The sequence below is a fragment of the Nelumbo lutea genome, chromosome 2 (assembly GCF_056320005.1).
Source record: "Nelumbo lutea isolate HS-2025 chromosome 2, American lotus-T2T, whole genome shotgun sequence".
Taxonomy (NCBI): Eukaryota; Viridiplantae; Streptophyta; class Magnoliopsida; order Proteales; family Nelumbonaceae; genus Nelumbo; species Nelumbo lutea.
Genome location: NC_142685.1, coordinates 68,361,011 through 68,374,222, shown reverse-complemented (window position 1 = coordinate 68,374,222; position 13,212 = coordinate 68,361,011). Strand labels below are relative to the sequence as shown.

Here is a 13,212-nt window from a genome sequence, read left to right as displayed (position 1 = left end):
TTAATATGAAGCTTGCGAACCAACTATGATCGCCTACTTAGCCAAAGTCAAAGAGGCTTTGCACGATTTCTAGTCTTACTTCATCAGTTAGATCCCGAGATCCGAGAACGCTGAGGTCGATGCCTTGTCCCGGTTAGCCAGCACAAGCGACAACACCATGAGGACCGTGTACATAGAGAACTTGCCTCGACCTAGCATTCTCGGGGGGCAGAAGAGGTCGCTCCTGTTGTACAAGCAGAGCCAAGCTAGATCGATCCACTCGCGAGCTACCTGCTTCACGGGATCCTCCCTGCAGATCGCAATGCGACTAGAAGGGTAGAGCGACAGGCAACCAAGTATGTCATAATAGATGAACAACTGTACCAAAGATCCTACACGCTCCCCTACTTGCATTGCTTGCGACCCTCAGAAGCTGAGCTTGTTCTCCGTGACACTCATGAAGGTCTATATGGCGGACACTTGGGAGGCAGGGCTCTTGCCCAGAAAGCGCTACGACAAGGTTACTACTAGACAACGATGAAGACAGATGTGCTTGAGCTCGTCAAAAGATGCGACAAGTGTCAAATGCACACCAACGTCCACCACCAGCCCGCTCCACCACCGTTCCCGCCAGCGATAGGACAGAAGAGATTCTTAGTGGTAGCAGTGGACTATTTCACAAAGTGGGTAGAGGCTGGACCTCTTGTGATGATCATAGCACGAAGTGTACAAAATTTCTTTTGGAGGAGCATAGTATGCCGTTTCGGGCTACCTCGAGTGCTTATCTCTGACAACAGCAAGCAGTTCGAGGACATCATGTTTCAAAACTGGTGCAACTAGATGGTGATATTGCAGAATTTCACCCCGGTGGCACACCCTTAAGCAAATGGTCAAGCGGAAGTCACGAATAGGGCCATCCTCCGTGGATTGAAAGCACGCTTAACCCGAGCTAAAGGACTATGGGTAGACGATCTGCCCAGTGTACTATGAGCTTATCGAACCACTATGAAGATTGCCACAGGAGAAACCCCCTTTAACCTCACCTACAACACGTAGGCAGTAATCCCAGCCGAGATCGAGGTGCCTATGCTATGCATGGAGGCATACGACAAAGAGACAAATGATGATGAGCTATGTACCAACCTTGACCTAGTAGAAGAGGTATGAGACATCGCTTACATCCGGACCGCGGCCTACCAACAGAGAGTGGCTTGGTACTATAACGCCAGAGTCAAGAAGTGGAACTTCCGCGTTGGAGACCTGGTCCTTTGTAAAGTCATGGTGCCTGAGCCCAGTGTTGGTAAGCTCGGGCCGAATTGGGAAGGACCCTACCGAGTAAAGCAGGTGCTCGGGGAAGGTACGTATGAGCTCGAAACCTCAGAAGGAAGACATGTGCCTCGGGTGTGGAACGTTAGCAACTTAAGGCTGTGATCGCCTAACTGGAGAGCGGACTGTAAGTCACTCTCAGAAATCTGAGGACCAAAAGTACTAATAAAAGACTTCGGCATTATATAAGTCCTAGTCGCTTCCTCAGCATGGGTAGGATCAAGAAGGGTGGGCAATAAGTCGCCCCCAAAGCCTAAGGGCTGAAGTATTGAATTGACGGACTCGTCACCCTATAAGTCCTAGTAGCCTCTTTGGCATGGGCACCCAAGATCCAGTCGCCTCTTCGGCATGGGCATATAAGTCCTAGTCGCCTGTTCGACATAGGCAAAGTACCTCTAATGCCTAAGGCAAAAGACAACTCGGGTATAAGCCCTACGATGTCTAGCCTACTTCGGCATATAACAATATGTTGTGCCCGTTAGGGACAACCGACAACTAAATGAGAAGCCCGTGCGTGAACAGGTCGGGTATATACCCTGAATATCGCTCACCTCGGTGTACATTATGCAAAGTTACCCCTACTAGTAGTCTGGGTAGACAATTCGGGGTGATCTTCACTTAGAAAAATTTTATGTTTGGTTATCCTTACTTATTGTCCAGCTCGGTAGCTCGACAATTCAGGTAACCTATACATTCACTGCTTAGATCAAGAGTCACTCACACTTAGAATATTCTTACGCAAGGATTAGTCAAAAAGTTCATATTTCATTGGTGAAAAGATTGAGTACAAAGATCTCATTATCATCCGAGTTCAATAGCTTCGGGGTGTACATCCATAATTCAAAAAGAGGGAAAAAAGAAGAAAGAGCCATAATCACATAGAAGGACTACCAGCCTTATCCGAGGGGTCCACCACTTCGATCTCGTCATCGCTCTCCTCCTCTGATGAGTCGGGCTCCTTGTTCGCTGCCTTGGCCACTCCAGGGGATAAGCCTGACATTGTGATGGCACCGAGGTCGAGATCGAGGAAATTTTGCCGGACCAGATACCTAAACAACTTGAACCTGGAGCAGTAGGAGCTTGAGCCATATTCGACTTGGAGAGCACGGAACTTCGAGGACTCCTTGAAGTGCTCAATGGCCTGGTTCCTCTCTTCTTCCCGTGCCTCCTGGATGGTGGTCTCGAAGATCTGAGTTCGTTCCTGGACCATTGCTTCAAGGTTTTTGACTTCTCGTTGAAGTCGTTCCTTCTCCTCGGTCATTGTTGAGATCAGCTCCTTCTGTTTTGCGCTCTCCTCCGTTAGCGTGGTGATCCGTCCTTCCTGGTCCAGGATCAGCTGTTTCTAGCACTCGATCCCCTTTTTAGCTCAAAGTACCTCGCCCCAAGCTAGGTCCATCTCGCGATGGAGCTTTCATACCTCCACCTTGGCATCTCGAGCCTCCTTTGAGTGGATCGCGGACTGCCAGGCCAATGCATGAAGGGCAGAGTTGACCTATCAAAAGAAAATCGAGGTAAGTAGAAAAAAAAAGGGAGAAGAGTGGAGCTAAAGGCCGGATACTTACCACCATATAGTGGTTGGAGGCTAGTCCCAAGAGCTGGTTCGGAGGCATGCCAGCCCATCGCGCGACCTCGCTCAGAAGGATGACTTCCCAGCTCTTGCGCACCGCGAGCACATGGTTCTTAATGCTTTCTCCTTCGCTCGTGTGGGCGCTCTCTGGCATCCCCGTGTAGACATGCCGAGTTTTGCTTGATTGCACAGATCGAGCTGAAGACATCCAGAGTTAGAGGTCGGCCGTAGGAGTGGAACAAAGAAATAGTGCCAATGATATTCCGAATAGAGTTCGGATGAAGTTGGTCAATGGTGATGTTGTAAAACTTAACTACTTCTATCAGGAAAGGATGGAGTGGGAAGCGCAGCCCTACCACAAGCTGCTCCTCAATAGCGAGCTCATTGTGATCATGAGCCCAAGGGTACCGACCTAGGGGTATGCTAAAGACTAAGTTATTAGGGAGACGATAGTGGGACACTAAGTACAACAATCTATCTGAAGATAGTTTGGAAGGCCCAGAGTCATTGGGATCCCGACCTTGAGAAGAAGTTGGGGCCCCCAATCTGGAGGATGGACCCTCTTCCCGAGCTTCGGTCTCCTCGAGCTGAGATGGCTCGACTTCAGGGTTATAGGTTCCCTCTAAAGACCGGAGAGGGGAGGCACCCTACCGCGAGCTGACTTCCCTGGCAGGAACAACAATGCCCTCCACCTCACTAACACTATCTACAAGCCTATCTACGCTAGAACTCGACATAATCGGAAAGCAGGAAAAAGCTAAGGAATGGGAACTCACCGAAGAGAAAGAACGAAGTGGAAAACAGAAAGAAGACCGAGTTGGCAGACTCTGACACGACTTGTGAGAGCTCAATCATTGAATTTGTTGCGAGAAGAATAAGTCAAAGACCCCCCTATTTATAGCCGCTATGTCCGAGAACCAACGGTCGAGATCGAAACAATCCAATTGCTCCTAGGAAAACCGGCTACGCAATCCCCGATGATAAAATCAGTTTAGTGCGTTTTTTGACATCCACGGAGTTTATAAATCGCGTAACATCCGTGCGTAAACTAGACGCGACCTAAGTCTTCTTGGTTGATCCGAGTGGCCGAACAAAGTCCGACCCACGATTCATCTGACTAGCCTCCCGGTCCTCGGACCAAATCCACTTGGCTTATCATAAACTCCCCGCACCAGGTCAGGACCCCTGGCCCTAGGAGTGGGGGGCAATTGATGTAGGGTGATTTGGCCCGACCTAGTAATAGGGGGACACATGGACACGACCTAACTGATAGGACGACAACTCATCCCGACGTACCAAGTCTATGACGGACCGAGCTCGAATAATCAAACCACCTCGGGGCAAGTCCACCTCGAAGCATGTTCACTTTGGAACATGGTTGCGTCAGGATCACCTCGGTTACAAGACACTTCGGCATTCATACCAGGTTGGATCCTAAGGGCACTAGCTCGGGTAATATTGAGCGACCTCTACACGACGATCCCGAAGATCCTGCCACCAGATTCCATGCTTTACGGGATCACACCTCGTAACAACTAGCCTTATCTCCCCCGTCCGAATCGGGCGGATGCGATAAGCCTTATCGGCGTTATCTCCTGCTAATACGGAAACGGACCTCATCATAGCAATAATCCCGGAACCACTCCGAAAAACCCACAAAGACTCTAGTATATAAAGACCCCAACCCTCCAGGGGGAAAAGGTACGCGTAATCTCTAATTACTAGCTCTCTTGCTTTCTAAACTACCTTCAGCTTGCGAATTATTGAGTTAAGCATCGGAGTGAACTCGCCGGGTAAGCACCCCCGGGTTCTCCGATTCTCTCTGTGCAGATCAGCCAACTCCGTCGTCTACTGGAAGCCAAATCACCTCCAACTAGGAGTAGCCAGATTGCGTCGCATCAGTAATCGTTCCATTCGTCAAACACACTGAGTTTAGTTTCCAAAATTACTCCTCGATACCCTTTTTATTTGCTTTATCATTTCTCCCATCAATCAAAACACCTTGACTTTAATTTTCAAAATTATCCCTCACTTTTTTCTATTTAATTGCTTTACCATTGCTTAAAATCTATTAGTTTTTTGTCTTGAAAGCCCTGATTTTTATTCCAAAATTACCTTCACTATTTTATTACCATCTATATGCTTTACCCTGTAGTTGTTTTTATTAACTTATTTTTATTGAAAACCAACAGATAATACAACTTTTTAGATGCTTGGCATCAATGGAGTTCTTAGTGTTTTTGTGCTTCATTTTGAACCATTCTCGGTCTTTTTCCGTTCACCCCAAGAAGTTTCAACAGCAATATATGTGGAAATCATACTCAATATCATCTTTATCACAATTGCAAAGTCCTCTTATTTCTTTTACTCTTTTAAGTTGTCAAAATGCAAGAGGAGTTTTGATTTAATTTCACATCATGTTTTAGTTTAGAATTTTGTACTCCTTTGATATTCCTTCCTATTTAATTAATTTTAAGTAGTTAGGGTTTTAGTTTAACAGGTTTAGATTTATAAGTTTTAAGCATTTTTTTTTGTCTTTTGGTTTAGTTCAGTATTTAATTCTGTCTTTAATAAATTTACATTTACCAAAATCAGGTTTGCATTATAAGTTTTAAGCATTTTTCTTGTGTTTTGTAATTTGTAAGTTCTCACACACCTGATTCTCTTAACCATCAATGAAAGACCCCTTAAAAAATTTACCAAAACTTAGTGCTTGTTCAACATGAAGATCTAAGCTGTTTGTTTTCAACATCACATGCACTTGCAACTTACAAGCTAAGAGCATGTTCACATGGTTCATACAAGTTCTTATTGGAGGGATTGCTCTTATTGAATTACTTACAAATATAGCAGGCATGATCCGTTTATGGACATATGGATATGGTAGTTTATTGAGCATTTCTTAATTTATTTGTTTCCTTATACGCATACATAAGGTACATACACAAATTAAATACAGATACGTCAACCACAAGCAGTTGTTTACACTTTTGCACACTTATACACGCATACATAAGGTATATATATATATATATATCAAATGATATTCTTGATCATGTTTTAAGTCACTTTTGTTTTCTTAAATAAGATTAAAGAAATTGAAGTATGATTTCATTTTGAAACAAAGCTTCAATAATTGAACAGGTTGATACTAATACATCACACGGGCCAATCTACTTGTTTGAAAAAAAAAAAAAACTAAAAAAAAAAACATGTGGTTCAAAGTGCCAATACACCCCTGCCAATACACAAAGGTGTATCAATACTTTGAACTGAACTATGGGTATAGGGTAATTGGATTTTGAATCATGACCACTGACTAACCGCTCAGGTCAACAAGAGTTAGAAACATTGATTTCAGGCTGAGATATAGGCCTAAGATTCTCAAGACCAGACTGGGTTGGGCCAGTCTCGGGTTAGGCCCATCCAAGTTGCATCTTTGGAATGTTCATCCATCCAAAGCCATGCCATCTGGAAATGCATTTAAGAAGAAGTTTCTGATTTTGACAGCTAGTTAGGTTTCTGCTTTTTCATGGCATGGGCATAGAATAACAAGTTTACTTTTATTAATTTGGAGTTGGAAGGAATAGAGGATAATTTAATTTGGAGTTGGCACACACTGTTTCAGTGCTGTCCTCTTAATGGAACGATGCCATTGAATTCACAGATAACCATAATCTAAGCAAGGTTCAAAATATCGATACGTACGAATATTTGTATATCGGGTGTTTTAATACTGTAGAAAATTATTATTTTTTTAATATATTTTTTTCTTTCAGATTTTGATATGAGATCATTGTTTATGTGATTTAACATTTAAAAATTGGAGTTTTTGGAAAAGCCCAAGTCATATCAATAACCTTATATCACATCGAAAATTTGAACCTTGAATAGAATACCTTGCAACAAAGCTTTCATTTGCTTTTTAAGAAAAAAATATTCACCCTTCCCTTGCATATGTTGATATTGTCAAAGGAGTCATCCCACAATTAAGAGGAGCAGCTGCTATCATTAGATATTAGTCACATATTTGCACAATTTTAAGGTGCAAAAACCTAGGTGATGCTTCAATTGTTTGAAAACAAAGGAAATATCTGAAGGTAGAATTATTAATGGATGGATGGATATGAAGTCTAGGTGGCAATTGTTATTTATCTGAAAAATCTATGAGAGAACTTTTTTAGTGGAGTCCAAGATTGGTTCAACATTAGCCCTTGGCTGGTGTTTTTTAAACTATAATTTGGTGCAAGAAAGTTTTCCTGTCCATATTGAAGGGGGCAAGTGGAGAAGTTTCTTTATGCATACTAAATAGAAAAAAAGGGGTTTGAAATGATATAAGAAAGTTTTATTTTTATTTTTATTTTTTTTGAAAATCCAAACTTTGCTATAGTGGAAGGGTGGCCACTGTAAAATTTATTGATAATCAAAATTAAAGTCTACAGGGGAGGGGACTCAAAAACCTTACCCCTCTTAAATCTATACAAGTGGATCTCCAGCTCATAAATAATACAATGAAAAAACTGATTGGAGACCCATCAATAAACGTAAAGAAATTAGGGCCTGTTTGGTTCGTAGTTGGAATTAGAATCAGAAAAATCTATTTCTCCACCTGTTTGGTTCAAATAAGAATCATAATCAAAATCAAAATCAGCTGGAATGGATTCTCATTCCCAAGGGAGGGGGTGGGAATAGCCATCCCCTTAAATGGGAGAATGCTATTCTGCCAAGAATAAGAAGAGACTCCAATTCCACCCAACTAAACGATTGGAATCAGAATAGTTCGATTCTAGACCCCTATTCCTGAAAACCAAACAGGCTCTTACATTCATGGAACAAAAAGGAATTCTAGGTGACTAGATCCATCCATTCTAACTGCATGCATTCTTAACATTGGTAGGGAGATCTTCAAAGCTGTCAGCCATCATGGAATATATTGGGGAGTACTAGCAGATTTGGCAAAGTAGATGTAGATCCTGAACACAATTGCTTTCCCTGTAGATGTTGCAGAAGGTACAATTGAATAATCTTGCAATTATTTCCGGCCAATACCAAAGTTTCCAAGGCCACTCAGCTGATCCATTAATGTGCTTGACTATGGCACACGTGGGTCAAGAGGTGGGTTACAGGGCTAGGTGTTACAGACACTGGTTTTGTGTTTATTCAGTCTATTCGTAGTATATGTTTGGAATTCATGTTGCAGATATGTGTGGGTTGGAAATATCATTTTCTGAGAAAATTGTGTTTTTTTTTTTGTTTGGAATCGTTGCATTCAGGTAGGACATTTTCTGGAGCAACAACAATTTTTTCTGTTTGGTACCAATGCTCTAGGAAACGTTTTCAGTACTGATACCCATTCTCCAGTGCCACATCACTGCCATGTCACAATCCAATTGGCAACAATGAGCTACAGTTCCAGGAAATGCCAAATTCAACATTGCTCTAAGCCATGCCTTCCCGATTTCTAAGGCGTGGCTTAGAGCACCATTTTTTATGGAAAAGCAGTTCCTAATAAACGCTTGTTTCCTAGAGCACCATTTTTTCCGATGTAACACTGATGTGGCACCATTTTCTGAAGCAACGATGACGATGTGGCACCGTTTTAGTGTGCCTGCTCAGTGTGCAATAGGAAACTCTCTTGCACTCACCGGAATCCCTATAGACTAGTGAACTTCCTTGCATGCAAACTTCTCTTTGTTTCTCAAATAAGTTGATAGCTTTGTTTCAACCATAAGGGCAAAACTCTTCCTAATGCGAAAAGAATAAGTACTAAGCTATTCTAGGTGATAGTGGAGCATTTAGTTGCTTCGGTGATAGGATTTAACAAAGTGAAAACTAAACCATGGTTTAATTTCATAGTTTTATATACTAGAATTAAGCATGGGTATCAATGCTTTTTTACTATATGACACCAAATCTCACCTTAATAAATGGAAAATAATTATATCTAAAAGAAAACAGCATTTAAATCTATTATTTTCAATATTTCATGCACAATATTGTTATGTAATTAGTAGAAGAGTTGCATGTCAAAATATTATCAGCAACTAAGGAAGGCAGTAATTTTATATTAATAAAAGATTTAAGAAGCAAAGTAATGAAAAAGGAAAAAAATAAATAAGAGGTGCAACTGCTTATAAATAAAAAAAAAAGACCTCCTTTAATTTATCTTCTCTTCTTTCTCTCTTCTCAAAACCCTTAGATTTCTTATGTTTTAAAACTAATGCCCTAAAAGAACTTAGTGATCTATACAATATACAATAGGATGTATTGATATACAACTAATTAATAATATACTACCATATTAATAATATTATAATAAAGTATCCCCTTTATGATTTTTTCTGCTTAAACAAGCCCCTAGTCACTTAGACTGGTACCCTTTTTGACATATGTCACCAGGGACACCATGTCACCTAAGTGACACCTTAGATAACCATGAACAAACCTCAGCCGTTGGATTTAAACACAGATTCCATGGTCAAGAATACAAGGCATGAAATTAACAATATCCTTCCCATAATACCCCTGATAAGGCTGGTATTTATGACAATCCACTCTCATCCCAGTCCCCACCCTGCTCCATATGTTCTGCTTTAATAATGGGCTGGGCAGGTTAGGTGCTAAGATCCGGTTCAGTGGGATCGGTTCATATTGGCCCAATCCCCATTGCCCAGCTCTACTTGATAGAGGTCTTCTTCACTCTTTCCTCTTTAATTAATTCTAATTTTAATATATGAAGTCAATTTATTGGAGAGTAGTAGAACCAACCCAGACAAACCTGCATAAATGTCAACAAGTAAGACGAGTTCTAATGGAATGCCAAAACACCACTTTCACGAATTGATCATGGTTGTTATTTTTAGTGGGTTCAGATTTCTGAAAGCCGAAAACCCATTAACCCACTAGTTTTAGAAGAAAAACTGATTCATTCCACTATTACTGATTGAGAAAGATGTGTCAGCATGAACTAACCTCTTAACAACAATATCAACAACAAATAGCAGTCACCAGGAGTGGATGAGGCTGTTCCCATGATTAAGGTCAAATGGAGCAGGACATGACGTGATCACAGATCTCATTGGCTTAGAACAAAAGCAAGCAAAGCTCAGTAATGGAGATTTATTGGATTCACCACCGACCAACAAGTCAGCAACCCAACGACAAAACAAAGCGAAAAAGAGAAATCCTCCACTATATAAAATCTATAAAGTCTGTTGGTCGTCAGACAAGAAGGTCCACCCAAAGTCATAGTAGAAAGATTTTGTGTAGCTGATGAAAAGAGATGATGATCTAGAATATATTTATATATATCTCTTCTTTATTTCTCTGGAATTGTTCGATCGATCTCCTTCTCTTCTTTTGGTTTATTTATAAAAATGTTGAAATAGTATTGACTGGACACAGAGAGAGAGAGAGAGAGAGAGAGAGAGAGAGAGAGAGAGAGAGAGAGAGAGAGAGAGAGAGAGAGAAAGGGTAATAATAATAGCTAATAACAATGGATCAGTCTCTGGATGATTAAGAGATGGCAATGCAATAGGGCTCCCACATCAAAAGTGACTTTCGAGTCTCCTTGCAACCCGCCAAGATGGGAAGTAAGTAGTCTCCCTTGTTGCCCCTCATGAGCACCATCTGTGGCTGCTCGTTGGGCTTGTAGTTCTTGTACAGAAAGAATTTGTTTTTGTTGTTGTTGCTCACGGGTGATGGTGGTGGTTTTGATAACGGATGAATGGTTGGTTTTGCCGCCGGCTTGGTCCGCCAGCAGTAGTCGTAAGGATTGAATGAAGCTGCCACCGCCGCTGCTGGTGTTGGTATCAGCCGCGCCACCCTTGGGGGTGGCTGGAGTGACTGTGGTACTGGAGGAGTTGGCTCCACCTCCTGTTCTAAGTCAATAATCCTTCCTTTCTTGTGAGACCACGTTGGGTTCTTATTAGTCAAAGCCACGAGCTTATTCATAACAAGCGTTGACCTGTGCACGTTCATCACTCCAGTAGTTGACAGCCTCGGTGGGACATGACTGATCTTCACCTCCATCACAATTCCCCTGTCCCTCACTTCCTCCTCGACCCTCTCAATCTCTTCTTCTGTTTTGGATTCTTCTACGTCATCAATCTCCTTTTTTTCATCTTCCTTTTCTTCTTCTTCGTGTTCTTCTGATCTCAATTCTTGCTCTTCTTCTAAGTCCATCTCTTCGTTGTCGTTGTACACGTCCGTCGACGGTGATTCATGGGGTGTGTTGTTGGCGAAGCTGAGGAGAAGACGCCCATCTTGGCGCTCGGCACGAAAGTAGTTGTGTGAAACGATGGGGACGGCCTCGAGGACTAACCGGCCGTCTCTGCGATGAGGTCGCATGTAAACGGACGGCCCATCCCGACGAGAAAGAGATGGCAGCGGGGGAGGGAATGATCGAGGGGGTGATTTCCTAATGGAAAAATTGTAATTTACAGCTCCGAATTCATCTTTATCTACAGTTTCCGATTCGTCAACCGGGGTTCGATGTTCTTCTTCTTCTTCTTGCTCTTCTTCTTCTTCTTCTACAGCTGTTTCCTCTTCTGGGTTCTCTTCGACATCGGCGGACTCCGATGGTGGGTAGGAGGAAAACCCATCAGAGCCCGTCTCAGATCCCAGACTCTCCGTGCAAATCTCCAGACTCTTCTCACTTAACGAGCTCGTAGATCTTTTCACAAGCGGATGGACATAGGGAGCTGAAGCGTTTAAACCATTATCAGACTTCTGTGATAGAATAGAGCTCCAGATATCGAACTGCCCGGGCCTTTCAAGGTCTTTCTTCGCTTGTTCGGATTGGATTGAGTTCCAGATATCGAATTGGCCTCCACTTTGAAGCTCTTTCTTACTTTCTTCTTCATCATCTTCCTCAGAAGCAGAAGAAGGAGACGAATCAATGATGGACGATGCAACAAGGAACCCTTCAGAAGATGCAGTCTTCTTCAAATGGGAGAACCCATGTTGAGCCAACCAGGACTTAGAAGACATGTCCGCCGATAGAGTCTTTCTCAACGACGGGGCGGTCTTGGGTGGTTGGTCGTCAGACCCAAGAATGGATCGGATCCCCTGTTGCTCTGCAACTTTGGCCTCTTCTTCCATTCGCAAGGCAACCGACGACGATGGCTTGAGGCCTTTACTAACGGAAGAAGTCGACATATCCGGCAGCTGGGGTGGTGATCGATAGGAGAAGAGTTGCACACTCTGCAGATATACAAAAATGAGAAAGAAATCCAAGAAACAAAGGCTAATGAAGAAAGCATAGAAGTGGTGCTCTATACTACAAAGGTTCTCACACTCTGAACAAACAAAACACACCCATCAAAGGAGAAGTAGGGGATATAAGTAATAACAAGATATATAGATAGATAGATAGATAGAGAGAGAGAGAGCGAGAGAAGAGATAGATGAATGAGAGAGTGTTTTTACCTCAAACAGACAAGAGCATCCAACAAAGAGACAAGGCAGCAGAGATGGCTGAGAGAATTGCAGTGTGTGAGAGAGATGGGGTATCGATATGAAGAAGATTGCGGTTGTGTGTTTGAAGTTTGAAGAGTCCGTGGCTGTTTGCAAGAGAAGGGGGGAGGGGCGGGTATTTGTAGTGAGAAAAAGGCTACGGAATCTGTCCACGGGGCCACGGGGGGTCCCGCTTGCACCACCACTGACCACTGTTGAAAGATCACCATTTTATTTTGAATTTATTTATTTCTTTCTTGTAAGCATTAGTTTTTGATGAAAGCAGGAAGGAAGGGAAGGAAAAGGTGGGGAGACAGAGAAGCCCAAAGAACGCTCTGCGTCACTTGCTAATTAAGCAAGAAAAAAAGTGGCTTAAAACAGAAGCAGGGGAATCTCAGGTCCAACATGATTGGGCTACCAAGTAAGGGTGGAGAGAGGAGAGAGAGAGAGAGAGAGAGAGAGAGAGAGAGAGAGAGAGGAATCGTTTAAGAGAAAAGGAGATTAAAAAATAATTATAATTAAAATAAGAGAGGAATAATGGGGGATGGAAACAGTGGAACACGTCACTTCCTATATGGAAGGGTTGAAGGAGGTCTTCTAATTGGGAAAAGTCCAGTGGGCAATACGTATATAAAGCAGTGCCACGATACGTCCTCCACTCACTTAAAAGGTGGTGATGTTGATGATCAATTCAAAGAGTGGAAGAGAGAGAGATGGATAGAGAGAGAGGTGAGAATATATGTATTTGTTTATAATTTTTAGAGAGAGAGAAAGAGAGAAGAGGTAGAGAAAAAACCCTTCTAAGACAAGAAACCAAATTAAAATCCACTTCTTCCTTGCCAAACAGCGAGGGAAACAACAGAAATCCAGATGAGGATGAGTTT

At 42.5% G+C, this 13,212-nt stretch overlaps 1 protein-coding gene across 1 annotated transcript; it reads right to left on the bottom strand.

Annotated features, from left to right (window-relative positions):
• Positions 1-10,131: 10,131 nt before the first annotated feature.
• On the bottom strand, positions 10,132-12,441 carry LOC148871368 (protein FAF-like, chloroplastic). The gene is made up of 2 exons (XM_088968398.1): positions 12,302-12,441; positions 10,132-12,076 (listed from the first exon to the last, which is right to left on the bottom strand). Exon 2 carries the CDS (start codon positions 12,029-12,031, stop codon positions 10,388-10,390), a length of 1,644 nt encoding a protein of 547 aa, XP_088824524.1. The 5' UTR covers positions 12,032-12,076; positions 12,302-12,441; the 3' UTR covers positions 10,132-10,387.
• Positions 12,442-13,212: the final 771 nt, after the last annotated feature.